This window comes from Lynx rufus, unplaced genomic scaffold (assembly GCF_022079265.1).
Source record: "Lynx rufus isolate CCGP_SWC_20201006 ecotype Redwood Valley unplaced genomic scaffold, mLynRuf1.p SCAF_4, whole genome shotgun sequence".
NCBI classification, from domain to species: domain Eukaryota; kingdom Metazoa; phylum Chordata; class Mammalia; order Carnivora; family Felidae; genus Lynx; species Lynx rufus.
The window spans coordinates 114,969,431-114,990,883 of record NW_025814856.1 but is presented as its reverse complement, the minus strand read 5'-3'; the positions used below and the strand labels follow the sequence as shown (position 1 = coordinate 114,990,883).

At 42.9% G+C, this 21,453-nt stretch overlaps 1 protein-coding gene across 3 annotated transcripts in view; it reads left to right on the top strand.

Moving 5' to 3' along the window:
* The first annotated feature begins 649 nt into the window (after positions 1-649).
* Positions 650-21,453, top strand: part of CDCA7L (cell division cycle associated 7 like) — a 38,850-nt gene continuing 18,046 nt past the window's right edge. The window contains exon 1 of one of the 3 annotated variants that reach the window (XM_047094657.1): positions 650-766. In XM_047094657.1, coding sequence (XP_046950613.1) covers positions 743-766 — 24 coding nt within the window. In that variant the 5' untranslated portion in view covers positions 650-742. The remainder of the gene's footprint in view (positions 767-21,453) is intronic. The other 2 variants (XM_047094656.1, XM_047094655.1) reach the window with 2 other exon arrangements.

Genomic DNA, 21,453 nt, shown 5'->3' with positions numbered 1-21,453 from the left:
CTGCCAGTATTCGTTAATCAGCTTTCTAACCTCTAGAAATCTCTAGTGGGGCTATAGGCCTACGTGTACAATGGTGTAGCAAAGGCTGTCTAAAGTTCCAGGGGATTTTGCAGCTCCCCAACCCGGAATGCCTGGTTTGCAAAGTGAACCCTGTAGAAAATGGGGAGGCGGTGGAATCCCGCCCCTTTGCAACAGCGAAACAAAACCAGCTCTGAAGTAGCTCTACAATGCTTTTCTGGAGCAGAGACACGGATTGCAACAGAGGCATGTGCTCCAGGGCAGGACCTGGAATAAGCCGTGCAAATATCCGGCGCGCGTAGCCGGGCGTGCCAGCTGGAGGCTGCGCCGGGACTGCCCCCTCATTTCTCCCGCGCGAAACCCGGCCGGACGGCTCCACTCCCTCCCGCCGCTGCAGGGGGGAGCCCGGCGCCCCCGCACCCGCAGCCGCCTGGGGCCGCGCCCGTCTGCTGCCTCCTCTCACGCCGCAGCCGAAGCGAAGTTCACCGGTCGCGAAAGTTTGGTCCGACACTCGAGCCTCGCAGCCCAGCGCGGCGGCGCCGGGTGGGAGGCGCGGCGAGCTCCCCCGTCCCGGGCGCCAAGTGCGCCCCTCCCCGAGCCCGCCGGAGCTCCCGGCGCAGCGCGCGGGCTGCGCGGCCGCGGGTGTTCTGCTGGCGACCGGCCCGTGGCGAGCCAGGTTCCCGCGGCCGCGTGGTAGCAGGAGGCTGGAGCCCGGGTGGGAAGAATGGAGCTGGCGTCTCGCTCACAGGTGAGGGTCCCGCCGCTACGCGGACGCATCACGGCCTGCCTGCCGGTTGCTCTCGGCTCTCCTCCCCGCCTCGGGGTGGAAACGTGGCCCTGGGCCACCGCGTTGTGGATCTGGCCAGCCTAGCCCCGCGAACGCCGGAGCGGGCGCGCCGTGCAGGTGTGCGCAGGGGGTCGTCGCTGTGCCGCCAGGACTGGAGAGGCTGGGCGTCCCCGCGCGAGGCGCTCGCCTCCCTCCCGGGTGGGTGCCCGGGGGGTCGCAGGCCGGGCCGCTGGGGCCGCGAGCCTGAGGAGTGGACACGTTTCGAGGGAGGTTTAGGCGGGGGTGGAGAGGGGTGTGCGGGGCGCTTTCTGGTGCGCGCCCCCCCCACTTTTCTCCGGGAATTGGCACAGAAATAAGGAAGTTTCAGGCAAGTGAGTTTTGTAGAAAACAGTCAAGGGTCCTGTTCAACTCGGATAATGGGCTGTAATTTACAAGGAATTGCTTTTGTATTTGTTCTAGAACTTCAGTAACTGTTTTCAGGGAATAATTCGTAACCACTTGGGAGGGGAAATGGCAACGTCATGAGGCCAAGTTAAAAAACAAAAAGCCCCAAGATCACAAAGCGTAAACAGCAGGACCCAGTTATGAATTATGGTCCTAACTAGGTTTTAAAAATCTCCATTAACACACACTTGAGAGTACCCCCCAAATGTTTCACTGGGTGGTGGGAATGTGAACGTGGCTTCACTTTCCTGTTTTACTTCTTAAGAGCTTTCCCTTTCTAGTAACGAACATACCTAGTATTTTCAGAGGTAAGTAATGCCAACTTTTTTGAAATGAACTAAAAATAAAACTTCTAGAAAGGGAAGGAAGCAGCTTGTGAGAGTTGGGGGAGGCTTTGTGTAACGGTTTTTTGTTTGTTTTGTGAGTGCCTTTGACTCACCGTTTCCACTTTACCTTAGACTGGTGGTATTTTACCTCTTTACCTGGGTGCTGGGCCTTGGAGAGAAAGAGAGAGAGAGAGGCGGGGCCCCAGGCCTTGGCATTGGGAGACTGAAGCGACCCAGCAGCGCCCACGCTGCCCGAGCAGTCAGTGGTGCCTGAGCGCAGGCTGCTGTCACCTGCCTGAGTCCTGGCGCAAATTAGAGGCAGAGCCACTAATGGTTGGTCCCTTTGGCCATTTAGTGATGTCTGCAAGGTTTCCTACAAGTAGACATTTGAGAAAAAAAAATGTTGTTTATGAGAGGGTATTATTTTTAAATTCCCCCAGTGAGGGGAGGTATTAAAAGTAAGGAAAGGACAGACCTCAAGAGTAAGAAGGACTGAGATAAGGTTAGTTTTTTGCTTTTGTTTTATTTTCCACTGGCCTTGATGATATAATTAGTCTCTTGTGCTTCTAGGAGGCTTTACTTTCTCTAGGATCTCACCCTTTCTGGAAGGAGCCTTGAGCCCTAGGTGAATTTCATCAGAAAATGTATCTTGATAATATAGGATTACGGAAACCTGTTGTTCTGCCCTAACTACACTCCCACCACTTAGATGAATTTGGAAGTGAACATTTTATTGTCAAATAATGAGACTAATTTTTGGTAGCTCTAAAATGTTAAATAAACTATTTACCAGGTGGGGGTAATCCACAAATTATAATCTGACCTATTATGTACCAATTAGGGCAAATTACTTTATGTAAGATGATCAGGTTTTTTTTTTCTTTCCTAAAGACCTAATTGGCATCACAAACTAAGATGTGTGACGATTTTTCCAGTTGAAATGTTCCTGTTCATCATAATTTAAACATGAGCAGATTATAGTCTCTTTAAATTAGTGGGGAAGTTCTATAGGGTGGGCAGGTGACTGTAGGTGAGAGCACTTAATGAACATTTCAGGCACAGCAAGGGACTAAATTCGAGTGGCTCTACCCTGTCCCCTAGCCTTATGAATAAAGCAGTGTGATGAACTGCCTGACGTGGCATTAGAGCACAGTGTGCAGTGGCTTTTAGTCTCACATACACGGTAAATATAATTTCCATCCCTTGGAAAGGGCAGAGCTGGAAGGGGTTCCAGCAAAGCCGCTTACGGCCTGATGTTCTAAGACATTGGTGTAAACTGAACTCCCTTCTACTTTCTGCTTTTTTGGCAACCTCACCACTGGGTTAGATTTGATGTTCTCTGACGGGGACCACACCTCCTATGGCTGAAGTCCTGATTGGGCCCATCACTGGGTCTTTATGTTTTTATGTTGAATGACAGGAGTAGTGCCCCAGTAAAGGCAAGGGTGTGGTCCCTTCCTGAGAGCCCTCTGGAGGGCAGCTCAAACAGGAGCTGCAGGCTGCGACTGCCCAAGCTTCCCAGCAGAAGAACCAGGAGGTTGTGAATGTCAGTGCTGTCCTTTTACTCTCTTCTTGCTCTAGGGTACAGGTTGGACTCTTGGAGAAGGAAACGGAGCTAGATAGTCTCCTAGTCATGCATGCTGTGGAAGGGGTAAAGAGGAATTTCTCTGGTATTGACCTCATAGCTACAAAGTGTAGCCTTAGGATTCTCTGACTCAACATGTGTGCCCAGAGCTTCAGAAGCTGCTCACAGAGAGGGATTGTTGTGACTTCTTGGAAGGACCCCATAACGATTGGCCATTTTAATAGTCCCATATTTAGAAAGGTCACTTGTTTTTTGTTTGTTTTGATGTACTTCTGATCATCCCATCTGTAGAACGGAATTCTCACTGATGAGGAGAAATGTCAGCGATCATAGCCATTCTGATCTGGTCAGGTACAAAGAGCAGAAATCCATGAGATAATTCTGTGACGTAAAACTGAATATGATTGTAAATTAATGAAAAAGGTCAATAAAGCCATTCAAATACAATAGTCTAGACATGTTCATCTTAAACTGTTCTTGAGAGTTCTGTTTTACTCTTCAGCACTTTCTCTGACCTACAGTTTAGAATTTTTTATCTCTTAAGATAGAATTTGGTTTTTCCAAAGATCTAGATTTATTCACCAAAGTGGAACTGATACACACTGGTGGAGGAGGGCTAGAGAGAAGAAAATATCAGTAGGACCATTTTCTTTTCTTCTTGGAAAGCAATGGTTTCTGAATTTATTTTATTTTTTAAGTTTTTAATATTCCACTATAGTTAACATACAGTGTTATATTCATTTCATGTGTACAGGATTGTGATTCAACAATTCTGTACATTACTTAGCGCTCATCATGATAAGTATACTAATCCCCTTCACCTGTTTCACCCATCCCTCACCCATCTCCCCTCTGGTAACCATCAGTTCTCTATCTGAATGTTTTTAAACAGGACCATGCAGAAACATATTTGAAGTATAGCTGAAGTTAATGTGCAGAATACTTGGTCTTTAACAGTGCTAAATGCACCATCTGTATGCGGTGCAAAACATTGTAGAGTCTCACAGTTGGGGGCCAGGGTTTGTGTTCAGGTAGCTCATGACTTGTTTTCTTCCTAATCATCAGCTGGTGACAGAGGGCTGGGTTAGTCCTATCAGATGTTCTTTGAGCACTTACTATGTGTTTAGTGCCAAGGTCGCTCTGGAACTCCTGGACTCTTCTGCCTTTGTCAGAACTCAGCTGGCTTCAGAGCCTTTGGTTTTGGGGATGGGAGAAGACCTTAGGAGTCACCTTTTCCCACCTCCACTCCCCCCTTGGAAACTATCATTGTCTTTTATCAGATTGAATCTTCACTGAAGTTTGGTGAAGTGGCTTGTATTATCTGGATTTTAAAGATACGGGGAACTGGAGTGATTTGCTCTGGGCAACCCAGCCAGGCAGGAGGCTGGATTCTGTCCTCACTCTTGCCACTGGACTCCTGAGATCCATCTTGGCAAGTGACACAGCTTTCACTGAAATAATGTTATGAGGGTAGAAATCTTTGTCCAGCTTACAGTGCCATTGAGTTACTCAAGGACGTGCTAAGTATAATGTATTGTGTAAATATGAGGGGTGGTGAGCACTTTTGAGTTTTCTCATTCCTTTGCACTTCCCTTTAACTCCAAGGTCTGGGGCATTAGCTGCTCTGGTTCTTCTTTTTCTTTTCTTTTTTTAAGTTTATTTATTTATTTCGAGAGACAGAGGCAGAGAGAGAGAGAGAGAGATGGAGAGAGAGAGAGAGAGAGAATCCCAGGCAGGCCCCCTGCACTGTCAGCAGTGTGGAGCCTGATGTGGGTTTCAACTCACCAACCACGAGATCATGCCCTGAACCAAAATCAAGAGTCAGATGTTTAACCCACTGAGTCACCCAGGCCCTGGGTCTGGTTCTTTTTTAGCAGCTGGCCAGATTAGGCTTTGGACCAGATTCTTTAGGTATAGTGTGTAAAAATGTGGGAATATGAGTAAGATCCACAAAGCTCTTATATAGGAATAGTACTTAGAGGAATTTTTGTACAAGTAATAACATGCTCATAAAAGCTGAAATAAAAACAAACTTGGAACTACTGCTCTACCTTTCCTATTCTCTGGGTGTAATTTTTCTAGATATTTCCCATCTGGTGTTTGCCTGTGTTTAGTCACCATTTTTGCCTAATTCTGTAGTATGATTGCCATTTAAATTCTGCTTTCTTTAGCACTGTCTGTGCTATTTCTGGGGAGCTTGGAGGTCTTTGCAGTTTTCGTTTTTAATGACTGCAGTGTTTCATTGAAGTGTGTATTTTATGTATTTTTCTGTTGAAAAATTTTTCTTTATTAAAAGAAGAAACTTTGCAATACCACAGCGGTGGTGCATACCTAAGCCTTGTGTTAGAGTCCACGCTGTTGTTGTTTTTTTTTCTTTAGTTTTATTTATTTTGAAAGCAAGAAAGCATGAGTGGGGGAGGGGCAGAGAGAGGCGAGAGAGAGAATCCCAAGCAGGCTCCACACCATCAACACAAAGCCTGAAGTGGGGCTCAAATCCACGAACAGGAACAACATGACCTGAGCGAAGTCAGATGCTCAACCAGCTGGGCCACCTAGGAGCCCGAGTCCATGCTGGTTTTTTTTTTTCCTTCTTTCTTTCTTTTTTTTTTTTTAAATGTTTGTTGTTGAGAGAGACGGAGTGCAAGTGGGGGAGGGGCAGAGAGAGAGGGAGGCAGAATCAAACAGGCTCCAGGCTCTGAGCTGTCAGCACAGAGCTGGAAGTGGGGCTCCAACTCAAAAACTGTGCAATCCTGACCTGAGCCCATGGAGGCTTAACTGACTGGGCCACCGAGGTGCCCCCATGCTGTTTTTAATTACCGTTTCTTTATCATGTACTTACTGCCTCCTGAAAGGAATGTGCCTGATTTGCAGTGGATGGGAGTTTCCAACAAGTTTTCCTAAGGCACTGCCCCCTTTATTACTAGCCAAGAGAAAGCAAGTGTGTTTGCTCAGGTTGGAACCAGGGCTCCTGATAATTAGATGGAAACATTGTTTTCTTCCTGAATGTAGAGCACCTCCCCTATGTATTTAGTTTGGGAGACTGCAGAGAGTAGTGGTAGAGGTCTGTTCCTCACCACCTAGGAAACCAAGAAGATCCGAGAATGTGCTAATGGGTGATGGCCTCAGTGCCTGTGGACTGGGCTATGCTGGAGTTTGTGCAGGTCAGTCATGTTGATGTGGAAGGACAGGGATACCCTGCTCTGAGCCCCTTGCCTCTGTGGCACCGGACCACTTTTTAAAAAGAGTTGCCGTCTTTTGTTTTGTTTATTTCAGTTATAAATCCTCTCCTAGGTGTCTGAAAGTGTTTACTGAAGGTTGGATGTCCAGAGGTAAAACAGTGGCTCCATAATAAGGGGTTTCTAAGAGCTAAGAAAAATGTATTTCTGGATCTGCGTGCACGCATACAAACTGGGTGCAGTTTGTAAAACTTTACCAGACGGTACGCTTAAGGTATATGTACTTTATGTCACTTAAAATGTTTAAAAATAGCCACCCAGGTGTGTGGGTGATAACTTCCCAGGTGTCTTGTGCCCCCCCCCCCCCCCCCCGCTGGTCGTACTGATGTCCTCAGCACTGGGTATGGTCCAGGGATCCCTTCCCCCAGACCCCAGGCCCTCCATAGCAGCCGCACAGCTGTGCAGGCAGCCCCCCATCTTTAAACCTCTGCTGCAGGAGGGTCCTGTGTACCTAGAGAGTGCCTTGCAGTTATGATTGAGCTCTGGCGTCCAGGTCTTCTGGCACAGAGCCTGGCGTGGCAGGCCTCTTCCTCTGTCAGGAGGGCCTTAGGATTTACCCCAGGGTAGTGGCTGGTGACCCTGAATCACGTGGCAGGCCGAAATGGTAATTATCCTGATGTGTGAAGGGTCTGGCATATAGCAGGGGTTAAATATTTGTTGAATTGTACAAAAAAACCCAACAAAAAACCCTGATGGTTTAGAGCTGCCACTGTGTAGGGAGTGGAAGTAAGAGTTAGGACAGACTGGAACATCCTTTAGCAGGGCTTCTCAAATGTTTCTGTTGCACTAAAAGCGGAGAGGCCCAGAGGCCTGCCCCAGAGGCCTGGAGGTATGGCAGCCAGCCTTGTCTGTGCAGGGGATTTTTTCACCCATCTTCAGTTTTACCCAGTTTTATTTTTAAAAGTTAGGCCTGTTTTGCATTATGTTCCATATACATATATATAAAGCTTATTTATTTTGAGAGAGAGAACATGAGCAGGGGAAGGGCAGAGAGAGAGGGAGACAGGATCCCAAGCAGGCTCTGTGCTGTCAGCGCAGGGCTCAGCTCGGGGCTCCATCTCCTGAACCATGAGATTGTGACCTGAGTGGAAATCAAGAGTCGCACGAAATTAACTGAAATTAACTGAGCCACTCAGGCGCCCCTCCATAATATATTTTTATTTATTTTAACACAGAAAGGATATTTAAGATTACTCTCCTGGGAAGAAAATTCCCTTCCCCTGCCCTACCTGTGATGGTGAAAGCCTCCCAGCCCTCCCTGAGTTCATGAGTTTGACAAGCAGGGTGAGTGTAAAATTTAGAGCATACCGGTAACAAATCCTGAAATAGAAAAGATACCTCCCTGCCTGCTCCCCCAACCCATAGTATCTTTTTATTTAAAGCTCCATGACTCTGAGGGTAATTAAATGGAAAACAAAACAAAACACTTCAGTTGATGCTGATATAAATGCCTAAGCATATATTTTTTTTAATGCAAAATGTCTAATGCCTCTATTTTGTTCTCCATTAGCACTGGCTTAAAATGGAAAGTTAAGAAAAATAAAAGTGCCTTTAAAATTACTGCTTATTCTTAATTCTCTCTTTTATTTTTTTTCCTGACAGTTGGTCCCAGGCATTTTTTATTGGGGGATTTTTTTAATTAAAATAATTGAAGTCAGCGGGGGGCCTTGTGGTGGGGGGTTCTTACAAAACACTGCCCTTAATGGACTTAAAACAAAGCCTCCATCATTTTGTTTTCCCGCAAGGCCAGCTTCAACATCTCACTGAAAAGAGCCCCTAGTCCTCAGGCCAGCCTTCATTGTTACTAGTGTATCCTCTTCCTCCCCGGCTGTGGTTGGGACCAGAAGGGACACACTCCTAGGGAGTGTGTGCATTCACTGTGGCACAAGGTCAGGAGCTAAGTAGTGTCAGCAGCCCATAGGCCGTGTCTCAAAGATTGGGCGCATTCCCCTTCCCACTCTGCCAGCAGGGCCGAAGTGTGTCAAGAGGACCCCTGTGTTAAGGCTTTCAGGGCTGGGCTGTGGGATGAATATCCCTCCCCCACGCCCCTGTCACTGTTAGGGTCTGTTCCCTGCTTGTTTGGAGTAAGTGTGGGGTCACCTGCCTCCTCCAGGCAGTCACCTCCTGCCTGGCTGTTCTCCACGCTCTTGCTTCCCCTTCGGTCTGCCTTCAGGCTGACTCTGCCCTGCAGTTGTGGGGGCTGCCACCAGTGGTCCTTCCTGACCGTACTCCTCACCGCTGGGTCATTTGCCCTCCTGGACTTATTTCCTGGGTAGTCCTATTTCTCTCACCACATTGAAACAGCTTGAAGATTGTTTCACCCTACGGTACATGACTCACCCTTCATGGGACTCCTTAGCATGATACCGTGCTGACATGCTGTTGAGTAATACACTGGGCAGTAATACACCCTTTAGTAACTTTCGGTAACGAACGTGGACCCAGCATCTTCACAGAATGCTGTTCGGCCATAGTTGGGAGGCCATCAGGGCTCTGTACAATTGATCAGGTTCCTTCCTTCTGGATAAAGGAGAGGGATGCATTTTCCTGGCTCTCCTAACAGGCAAGACTGTTTGACCTGCTTTGGCCCATCAAATGTGAGAAGGGTTGTGTGTCACTTCTGGGTGGAATTTTCTAAATGCCAGTGCGTCATTTGCCACGTCTCCTTCCCTCCGCTTCTGCATCTGCCAGCGTTCCAGGTAGCGGTAGCTGTGTCAGCCCAGGTCCCGTGTGAGGACAGTGCGGAAGAGTGTGGAATGGTGCACCTGGCTTGCCCGGGATGAACGTGTCATCAACAGGAGAGAAGCCTTTTTTTGTTTCAACCCTTTAAGACTTGGTATTGTTTCTTCCTGCTTGGTAACCCGGCATGTCCTGACACACAAAGGCTCTCCTATTTTAGCTGTTGGATTTGCTCTGTGGTGTTCATCAGAGTGAACTGGGGTTGTCGTGGTAATAGAAATACCTGGGCTTCTTTTCAATTGTTAGTTTAACGGGCTGAGGTGGGTGATCCTGGTATTAAGGGGTTTGGAGTGCAGGGACAGTATAAGTGCCCTGTGGTGGGCAGGAGAGCCCATTGGAAGCCATAGTCATTCTGTCCAGAATGCCCGTAGCACCTTGTTGAAAAACACTTGAGAGCAGACTTGTCCAGTGTGATAACTGGTCTTGTAGAGTCTAGTGAAATCTTGACATTGGCTTCATATTTCCAGTCTGCTGACTTTTCTGGAAAACGAAATTAACCAGCTCTTCCCAAGTGGTTTGGCTGCTTCCCTCCCGGGACCTCTGCCAAAACTCCATTTCCTCTGTTACCCGATGGCTCCTCTAAGCCCTCGCACATACGTGTCTGTAAGTTTCTCTTCACTTGTAATTTCTTTCTTCAAAATAATGTTGGTGATTTTTTTTTTTTTTTGCCTATTATTTCATTGTGGTAAAGTATGCATTAGCATGGCATTGACTATTTCAGCCATTTTTAAGTGTATAATTCGTTGGCCAGAAACACAGTCACATTGTTGTACAGCCATCACCACTGTCCATCTCCAGAGCTTGTTCATGATCCTAAACTGAAACTCTGTTCCCATTGAACACTGACTCCCCATTCTCACCCTCCCCCTTGTCCCACCACCATTGGTAACCTTTCTACTTTTCTGTCTCTATGGAATTTGACTATGCTAGGTACCACAAGTAAGTGGAATCATAGATACTTGTCTTGTTGGGTCTGATTTCACTCAACATAATGTTTTCAGTTCATCCATGCTGTATGTCAGAATTTCATTCCTGTTTAAGGCTGAGTAATAATACTTTGCATGTGTATACTGTATTTTGTTTATTCATTCACCCACCCGTGACGGTTGGGCTGTTTCCACCATTTGGCTATTGTGATTAATGCTACTATAAACATTGGTATAAAATAACTGTTTGAGTCTCTAATTTCACTATTTTTCATACAAAGACCAAAAGTGGGATTACTGGGTTATATGGTAATTCAGTGTCGGAGTTTTTGAAAAGCTACCATATTTTTGCCATAGAAGCTGCATTGCTTCACCTCCTCACCAACATTGCACATAAGTTCCACTTTCTCTACGTATATATCAACACTTAATTTCTGCTTTTTTCAAGTAACAGCCATCCTAATGGATGTGATGTGGCATCTCATGGTGCTTTTGGTTTGTATTTCCCTAATGGTTAGTGTTTTGAAGCATCTTTTCACATGCTTCCTGGCCATCAGCTTGTTTTTGGAGAAATATCTTTTTAAGTCCTTTGCTCTTTTAAATTGGGTTTTGCTGTTGTCTTTCAGCTATAGGAGTTTTCTTTGTATTCTGGATATTAATCCCTTATCAGATACATGATTTGCAAATATTTTCTCCCATTCTGCAGGTTACCCTTTTCAATCTCTTGATAGTGTCTTTCGATGTATAGAAGTTTTTTATTTTGCCAAAGTGCAATTTATCTACTTTTTTTTTCCTGTTGTTGCCTCTACCTTTGGTGTCACATACATGAAATCATTGCCAAGTCCAATGTCATGAACCTTTTCCTTTATATTTCCTGCTAAGTTTTCGAGTTTTAGCTCCTACTTTTTAGGTCTTGGACACATTTGGGTTTTTTTGTAGGTTGTTGTGTTAAGATAGGGATCCAGCTTCATTCTTTTGGGTGTGGATATCCAGTTTTCCCAGCATCATTTCTTGAGAAGATTCTCCTTGCTCCATTGAATAGTCTTGGTACTTTGTCAAAAATCATTTGACCACCATATATGTGAAGGTTTATTTTCGGGCTGTCTGTTCTATTGCACTGTCTTTACACTAGGACCACACTGTTTGGATAACTTTGTAGTGAGTACTGAAATCAGTAAGTGTAAGTCCTTTAACGTGGTTCTGTTTTTGTATGTATGTTAGGTATTTTTTAAAGATTTTAAGTAATCTCTACACTGAATGTGGGGCTCTAATTTACAACCCCTACATCAAGAGTCACATGCTCCAGTGACTGAGCCCACTAGGGGCCTTTGGTTCTTCTTTTTAAAGATTTGTTTTGGTTATTCTGAGTCCCTTGAGATTCCACATGAGTTTTAGGAGGGGCTTTCTCCTGCAAACAAATATTGCTGGGATTTGATAGAACTGCATTGCATCCGTAGATAGCCTTGGGTAGTATTGTCACCTTCACAGTATTAAGTGTTCCAGTCCATGAATGTGTGATGTTTTTTCATCTGTTTCTGCCTTCTTTAATTTGTCTCAGTGATGTTTTTCACTGTAGTTTTCGGTGTAGTCTTCCTGCCTGTTGCTTCAGGTAATTCTAAGTGTTGCATTCTTTTTGATGCTATGGTAAATGGAATTGTTTTTTTAATTCCTTTTTCATATTGTTCATTGTTAGTGTGTAGAGATGCAACTGATTTTTGTGTGTTGATTTTGTACCCTGCACCATTACTGAATTAGCTAATAGGGCCCATGGGTTTTATGGAATCTTTAGGCTTTTCTGTATATATGATTATGTCACCTGCGAACATAATTTTACTGCTGCTTTTCCAATTTGGATGCCTTTTATTTCTTGTATAATAGCTCTGGCTAGAGCTTCAGATACTATGTTGAATAGAAGTAGTGAAAGTGGGCATCCTTGTCTTGTTGCTGATCTTAAGGGAAAGCTTTCAGTTTTTCACCATTATGATGTTATCTGTTTATCCATATATGTCCTTTATTATGTTGAAGTTTCCTTCCATTCTTTGTTGATTAATTTTTTTGGTTTGGTTTGGTTTGGTTTTACCCTGAAAGGGTGGTGAATTACGTCACATGCTTTTTTTGCATCTGTGGAGATGATGATGTGTTTTGTTTTCTTTTATTATGTTAATAATAGTGTATTACATTGGCTGGTTTTATACGTTGAACCGTCTTGCACACCAGAAACATGTCTCACTCAGTCATCTTGTATAATCCTTTTTTTTTTTTTTTTTTTTCTACGCTACTGCATTAGGCTTGTTAGTATTTTGTTGAGGATTTTTGCATTGATATTCACAAGGGGTATTGCTCTGTGCTTTTCTTGTAGGGTCTTTGGCTTTGTTGTGAGGGTAATACTGGCTTCATGGAATGAGTAAAGAAGTGCTCTCTCCAATTTTTTGGAAGAGTTTGAGAAGGGTTGGTGTTTAACTTTTAAGTATTTTATTCACCAGTGAAGCCATCTGGGTCATGGGATTTACTTTGTTGGGGGGCTTTTGATTACCAATTCAAATCCTTAGTGGTGAGAAGTCTATTCAGATTTTCTATTCATGAATCAGTCTTGGAAGGTTGTGTGTTTCTAGGAGTCTGTCCATTTTATCTAGCTAACCTAGTTTGTTGGCATTCAGTTGTTCATAGGACTCTTTTATTATCCTTTTTATTTCTGTAAAATTGGTAGTAATAACCCCACTTTATTTCAGTAATTTGTATCTTTTTTTCATCGTGGGTCTAGCTAAAAGTTTGTCAATCTTGATATTTTCAGAACACCAGCTTTTGGTTTTGTGGCTATTTCTCTATTGGTTTTCTATTCTCTATTTGTATCTGCTGTAATCTTTATTATTTCCTGCCTTCTCTTATCTTTGGATTTAGTTGGCTATACTTTTTCTAGTTCTTTTTATGGTGTAAAGTTAGTTTGTTGGTGGGGCACCTGGGTGGCTCAGCTCATGATCTCACGATTTGTGAGTTCGAGCCCCATGTTGGGCTCTGTGCTGACAGCTCAGAGCCTGGAGCCTGCTTCAGATTTTGTGTCTCCCTCTCTCACTGCTCTTCCCCTGCTCACATGCTGTCTGTCTCTTTCAAAAATAAAGATTAAAATTAGTTTGTTGGCTTGAGATCTTTTTTAACATAAGTGTTTACAGCTTTAAATTTCCCTTTTAGCTTTGCTTTCTCTGCAGACCGTAAGTTTTGGTGTATTGTTTTCATTTTCACTTGTTTGAAAGTGTTTTTTTTCTAACTTCCATTGTGATTGTTTCTTCTTTGGAGTAACTCATTGGTTATTTAAGGGTGTGGTGTTTAATTTTTACATATTTGTGAGTTCTAGTCTTCCTTCTGTTACTGATTTCTGGTTCTATTCCATTCTGATCAACAAAGACAGTTTGTATGACTTCAAATGCTTTAAATTTATTCTGACTTATTTTGTGGCCTAACATATGGTCTGTCCTGGGGAGTTTTCTGTGCGACCTTGAGGAAAACGTATATTCTGTGTTGGTTGGAGTGTTCTATATATGTCTGTTAGCTCAAATTGGTTTATCGTATTGCTCAATTCCTCTATTTCCTTATTGATCTTCTGTTTTACTGTATCCATTATTGAAACTGGGGTATTGAAGTCTCCAACTATTATTGTAGAACTGTCTCTCCTTTCATTTCTGTTAGCATTTGCTTCATATGTTTTGGAGCTCTGAAGTTTTGTGCATGCATATTTTTAATTGTTATGGCTTGTTGGTGAATTGATCTTTTTAACAATATGCCCTTGTAATATTTTTTGACTTAATGTCTACTTTGTCTGACACTGGAATAGTCATTACATGTCTCTTTCTCTTTGGGTTACTATTTGCATTGAATATCTTTTGTGTCCTTTCACTTTTCAGCCTAAATGCCTTTTTAGGCATGAAGTGAGTCTCTTACAGATAGTGTACATTTGGATACCAGTTTTGTTTTTTAATTCTTCCTTCCTGTGTCTTTTGATTGTAGAGTCTAATCTGTTTGCATTTATTTTTTTTTAACCTTTTTTAAAAGTTTATTTATTTACTTAGAGAGCGAGTGGGGGATGGACAGAGAGAGGGTGAGAGAGAGAATCCCAGATAGGCTCCACACTGTCAGCACAGAGCCCAGTGCGGGGCTCAAACCCATGAATTGGCAAGATCATGACCTGAGCTGAAATCAAGAGTTGAATGCTTAACCAACTGAGCCATCCAGTCTCCCTAATCTGTTTGCATTTAAAGTGGTCACTCATAGGGAAGGACTTGTACCATTTTGTTTTCTTTTGTTCTCTTTTTTTTTTTTAATAGCTTTTTTGCCCCTTGTTTCCTCTGTTAGTGCCTACTTTTGTGTTTTGTTGATTTCTTTGTAATGGTGTATTTTGATTCCCCTTTCATTTCCTTTTGTGTGTATTCTATAGATTTTTTTTTCCTCTGTGTTATCATAGGGGTTACATATAACGTTCTCTAATTAAAGTAATTTGATTGCTACCAATTTGTCGTTGGCATACAGAACCTCTACTCCTATACAGCTCTGCCCCCTCTTTTATTGATGTCACCGATTACATCTTTATGCATTGTGCACCACTAACAGATTCATAGGTGCATTTTTATACTGTAGGAAAGAAAAAGTGGGGTTACAGATTGAATTTACATTAATACCAGTATTTATATTTTACTTGAAAACTTTATATTTCATATGGCTTTGAGTTCCCTTTAATTTCATCTCAGAGGACTCCCTTTAGGCTTTTTTGTCAGGCAAGTCTGGTACTAATGAACTCCCTCAGCTTTTGTTTATTTGGTAATGTCTTCATTTCTCCCTCATTTTTGAAGGACACTTTTGCCAGATACAGAGTTCTTAGTTGACAGAACTGAGTTTTTTCCTTCAGTGCTTTAAACACCATCCCACTGTCTCCTGGCCTTCAAGATTTCTGCTGAGCAATCAGCTGATTATCTTGTGGAGGACTCCTTATATGTGATGAGTTGCTTTTCTCTGGCTGCTTTCAGTATTCTGTCTTTGTCTTTTTGTTTAAGTTTATTTTATTTATTTTGAAAGCACCAGTGGGGGAGGGGCAGAGAAGGAGAGAGAGAATCCCAAGCAGGCTCTGAGCAGAGCCCGACATGGGGCTTGAACTCACAAACTGTGAGATCGTGACCTGAGCCGAAGTCGGATGCTTAACTGGCTGAGCCACCCAGGTGCCCCACACATTTTTTGATTGGATGGTTTTTGTTGCTGCATTGTAGGAGATCTTTATCTGTTCTCAGTGCTAGAGCCTTACTGCTTACATGATTTGCAGCTATTACCCCATTCCGTAGGTTGCCTTTCACTCTCTTAATGTCCTTTGATACATAGATGTTTTTACTTTTGATGAAGTCCATCTTTACCAGTTTATTTTTCTTTTGTTACTCATGTTTTTGGTGTCCTCTTAAGTTCAGGTTTTTTTGATTGAATTAAATACTGAATACTAACTAATACGTAGTTATTTTATTGAAAAATTGCATTTGCTTGGGATGTCTTTTAAGTTGTGTGCCCTTTAGTAAGTAGGCTGAATTTTGCTGCCTTTTGGAATGAGGGGAGGTCCTCCAACTGATGGATGACATCTCATCACACTTTGGTAATCCTTGACTTTATGATCCTCTTAGCTATTAATAGTTCATATACTCCTGTCACTCTGAGTTTAACTGTATTTTCTGGAAGTCTTTGAATCTCTATGTATGTATGTTTGTTTGTTTTTTTTAACTACCCTGTTTTAGATGTATATGACCAAATTTCTGTTTTGAAACCTGAATCCCATTTGTTCTCTTCTTAGTTCTGTGTGAGGGTGTTTGTCCAGGCGTACTCTCCCCTTCGTCGAGGGTGCCCTTAAATGACACAGTTGCTGGTTGAGAAGGACACTTGTCTTAACTTCTGTTGCTTTCATCACTTAAGGAGGTTGAAGACTTTTAAAATAACGTTTTTAGCCTCTTCTCTGTTCCTTTTTAGTGGATTTTCTTTGTTTTACCTATTTTATCTGTGTGACTCTTGGAACGTACCATTTTGTATGAGCTTCTCCGTAACATTAGTAATTTGTCTACTTGTGGCACATCTTTTCTCCCAACTTTTTTCCGTTTGCAAAATTTTTCTTTTTAGAAGTTTAAAACTGTTAAGTGGTCCATGATCCTACTCTTTTCCAGTTTTTAAAATTTATTTTTATATTCTTTTTTTTCCTTTTTTTTCTTTTTGTTTATGTTTTAATTTTATTTTTGAGAGAGAGAGACAGAGTGTGAGTGGGGAAGGGGCAGAGAGAGTGGGAGAAACAGAATCTGAAGCAGGCTCCAGGCTGTCAGCACAGAGCCCGATGTGGGGCTCGAACTCACGGATGGTGAGATCATGACCTGAGCCAGAGTTGGACGCCCAACTGATTGAGCCACCCAGGTGCCCCTTTATATTTTTATTTAAAAATTTTTTTTTTTTTTCAACGTTTATTTATTTTTGGGACAGAGAGAGACAGAGCATGAACGGGGGAGGGACAGAGAGAGAGGGAGACACAGAATCGGAAACAGGCTCCAGGCTCTGAGCCATCAGCCCAGAGCCCGACGCGGGGCTCGAACTCACGGAGCGCGAGATCGTGACCTGGCTGAAGTCGGACGCTTAACCGACTGCGCCACCCAGGCGCCCCTATATTTTTATTTTAAAGAGAGAGTGAGCACACAGGCAGGAGAGAGGGGCAGAGGGAGAGAGAGAATCCCAAGTAGGCTCCACTCTCAGCACAGAGCCCGATGTGGGGCTCTGGGACCCACGACCTGGGATCATGACCTGAGCTGAAATTAGGAGTTGGATGCTCAACAGACAGAGCCACCCAGGCGCCCTCTTTTCCATTTTGATCTGCTTATTAACATGCGTGCTTAAAGTCTCCCCCATTCAGAGGCCAGCTGTGTGTTCACATTACATATATTCTCCTTTGTGGTATCGACAGTGAAGCAAAATGGACCGGGTTACTCTTCTCAGATAGGCAGTTTTGCCATCATCAGTGATTGACATCATCTTTTCCCCATTGATGTGTGGTGTTCTTCTTACCAAATCTTAATTCTATGTGCTAGGATCCAAGTCTAGGAAATCTGTAGGTCTACATTGTTTCTACATAATTTTCTTCCTTTTTCCTGACTAAGGCTTAATTTATATACAATGAAATTAATCGTTTTTATTGTTCAGTTCTATGGATTTTTGTGTAATCACTGCCACAATTGATTTTATCATCTCTCAAAAGTTTCCTCTGACCTCTAGCCTCAGGCAGCCATTGATCTGTGTTCTGTTTCTATAGTTTTGCCTTTTCCAAAATGTCACATAAGTGGAATCAGACAATATGTAGCCTTTTTCACTGGGCCTAATGCATTTGAGGTTTATCCATATGGCGTCTATCAGTAACTTACTCTTTTTTTATTGCTGGCAGTATTCCATGGTATTTCTGTCCCCCGTTTTGTTTATCCATTTCTACCTGATTTGGATTTGTTATGGGTTTGGGAATAAAATTGCTGATTACAAGTTTTTTGCAAACCTATGTTTTCATCTCATTTGGGTAAACACCTAGGAGCAGGAATGCTGTATCATGTGCTAAGAGTGTTTAATTTCATAAGAAGCTGCTAAATTGTTTTTCCAAAGCGGCCCTACCGTTTGATATTTCCATCCCCCACTTATGAGAGTGCCGGGTGCCCCGCATCCTTGTCAGTCAGTGGATTGCTGCTGAGCTGCACAGAAAGATGACAATCCTTGGGCCTGATGTCGTGTTCCATTGCTGAAGTGGTCACACATAGGAAGGATGGCCCCTTGAACCTTTTATCAGGTGCGTTGCGTAGAAATCTTGATTTCTTTGTCGAGTATGTTAAATAGCATTTTTTATTGAAGACACTTGAGTATCTTATGAAGATTTTTGCTAAATCCTAGAGCTTGTGACTGAAACTCTTCATGCCTTTTGAAGGTAGGCAGCAAGAAACAGAGCCCTGAATGCCCCAAGAATGCCTACTGGTGTTTGCTTTTTTGAAAGCGTGTTCTTTCCTTTTGTTCCCACTTGGTAATTACAGTGCCCTAATGGTACCTCTGGAGCAGATGCAGAAGTCTTAGATGAAGAGGGAGGAATTGGGCCGACATAGGCTTTGCATGGGGCGGGGGCCGAGGGTTGGGGGGTGCTGCCGCTAGAGCCCGGGGCTGATGCAGTTGTGGCCGGAAGAAATTTACTCGTATTGCCAGCCTTTCCAGCCTATCCATTCCTTACGGATGCTTCTGTTAAATCATTACATGGGATGCGCTTCCTTCTTTCACCTTTTATGTTAAAACAGGCTTCTGGGGGCGCCTAGGTGGCTTACTTGGTTAAGCATCTGACTCGTACTTTCGGCCCAGGTCATGATCTCCTGGTTCCTGGGATCTAGTCCCGTGTTGGAGTCAGAGTTGAGTGAGGAGTCTGCTTGAGATTCTCTGTCTCCCCTTCTCCGTGCCCCTCTCCAGCTCTCTCTCAAAATAAATGAATTTAACAACAACAACAAAATAGGCTTCTGAGCCAGTGGAGCTCTCTGATTCATAGAACGGTGGTAAGTCAAACGGAAGCTAACTGGAACCAGTCACGATCCTTCATTGCCACTTTAGGGACTGAACTCCCTAAAATCTAACACACTTTATGCTTCTCCAGTTACAAGTGTTTTTTTGGTGTATTGGTTGTGATGGCTTAACAAAAGTATCTTTGAAAAGAAAGATAAGGGTGCCAAATACTGTTAAATTTACCTCCTGAAGAAAAGTTTTAATTTTTCTGCCAAGAACCATGTCAGGCTTTGTGAGGAGCTTCTCAGCATAAATGTGGCAGTGTTTTTTTTGTTTGTTTTGTTTTTTGTTTTGCTGTTGTTACTAGAACTCTTTCTGTGTCTGCCCGAATGCTGAGACCATTCTCAGCCCGAATGCTGAGTCCGGGTTCCACACGGACGTAGTTATTGTAATAAATCTAAGTGCCAGTTTCACATAAGAATGTCTTGTAGCAATACATATTATTTTATGAAAATCTCCAGCCTTGAGGACACCTCTTTAATACTCATATGATGAAATGGGAAGTACAGGTAAAGTACATTTGCATCCTCAAGTTCAGTGATGGGCAGGTTATCTCAGGGCAGAGGTCTAGTAGGTAGTGGGACTATATGCCAAGGATCCAAAGGACTGCAAAGGAATCTGAAACTCGATTGTCGTTGGTGGTTATTGTTGGTAGTGGTGTTGGTGGTATAAGTTGGAAACTATTTTGTGTGTGTTGTAGATAAAGCAAGTGGGTACGTACATGAGAAATACTGAGAGTTGGAGGTTTTTTTAAATAAAAAGTTCTAAGTATTTATTTTTGAGAGAGACAATGAGAACATGAGCGAGGGAGGGGCAGAGAGAGGGAGAATCCTAAGCAGGCTCTGCACGGGGGTCGAACTCACAAATCCAGAGATCATGACCTGAGCCAAAAATAAGAGTTGGACGCTTAACTGAGCCACCCAGGTGCCCTGAGAGTTGGAGTTTTCATTCTGGGGGAAGGGAGATACTAATGGGGGAGTTGCTGTACTGGATTTGAGTTCAAGGTGTCATTATGAACATGTGATTTGGGATATTTAAAATATCGTTGCTCTGTCCTGGCAAAGAGCTTAGAAGCAGTGATAATTAACCAGCAAGGAGCACACCGAGTTCTCAGATCTGATTTCTAAATGCCAGTGCACCTTGGAGAAATGGTTGATCCGAGGTCTGGGCAGGGAAAGTATAAGGCTCACTTGGCACAATTGTGCCTCAAAGGAAAGAGGTGCCCACAGACTATTAGGGTTGTGTCAAAAGGACATAGAAACTCTCTTGAAGGAGCTCCCCCAGTGGCCAAATTTAGGACAATTTGAGCATCAGAAATAATGGTGACAGTAGTGGATTATATAACACGTTGAATAAAAAAAAATTCCATGAATCTACATGGGAGGGAGAGAAGGGGAAAGAGGGGGAGACAGCAAGAGACAGAATCTTGTGTTCCAGAAGAGTGCCAGCTAGTATATAAAGGATGAATCAAATTTGAAAATGACCTTTTTGCAACCCCTAGTGTGTAGTAATTGATTCAGGTAAGACTTATCAATGGTTGCTGAAACTACTGAGTGAATTGTTATCAGGGGAAGGATATCCACAGAATGTCAACTATCACCCTACTTATTTCTCACTAAGTAAAAAGGGGAAGAGGTATTTTTGCTAAGGAGAAATCTGGCACGTCCTACCCCCACTTGTTGATCAGAGAGCATCACCACTAAAAAAACAGACAGCCAGACATGTTGTGCTTTCTGAATAAAGCAGCAGCAATGCCTACAAAATAGTCATCATCTTCCCAGAAAGAAGTGAACTTGAATCTGCTGAGCTTATAACTTCAACTACCAAATCACAGGAAATCCACAGGGACAGGGGAGTCTGGTAAATATCATCTTGCAGCTGCAACAAACAAACAAAACTTCAGCCTTCCAGACTCTTGCAAACTCTACAATCAGATGACCCAGTTTGTTCAAAACTAAGTTACCAAAAGAAAAAAAAGGACACCTGCGAAAAGTATTAAGCGACCTATTGATGTGTATTTGGACCCTATTCAAATCATGATACAAATGAACTGTGAGTTACAAAAATAAGTTAACAGAACCTAGAACACAGACTGTATTTGCCCATGATACGGGGTGAAATGATACTATGTCTGCAGTTGCTTCAAAATGATTTGGAAGGAGGGTATTTGAGTAGAGCTACAGATGAATCAAATTGAGCCATGAGCAAATAATTGCTAGGGAGTCCATGTGTGTATTCCTTATACCATTCCTCCTACTTAAGAATATGTTGGGAAATTTTTATAATTATGTTAAAAAAACACTGATTATTAGGGGATAACCTGATATTTTTGTGCCTCTTTATGCATTGCATCTGTGTAGAATCGTCAACAGTATTTACCTTAAATATATCAGGAATCAATCACATAAGCTCAGGATGTATGACATTCTACAAGGCAGTCATCCTAGGCTATTTAAATAATGTCAGTGTTATGAAAAGCAACGAAAAACAGTGTCCTAAAAAAACGAAGACAATGCATGATATCTGGTTGAATGGATCCCCTTTGTCCCCCCAAAATTACTAAAGACATTTTGGCGACAGTTGTAGGTATTTAAATATGAACTTGTAGTAAATGATATTATGGAATTAATATTAATTATTTAGGTGTGATTAGTAGTTTTGGGGCTGTATAGGAGAATGTTTTTATGCTCGGGAGATGTGTGCTAAAGTATTTTAGGGTGAATTAGTATGTTTTCTGCAACTTACTTTGAATATACATGGATTGAGTTGGCTCATGAGAAATGGCTGTTTTTCTAGGTCACAAACAGTGAAATAGTAG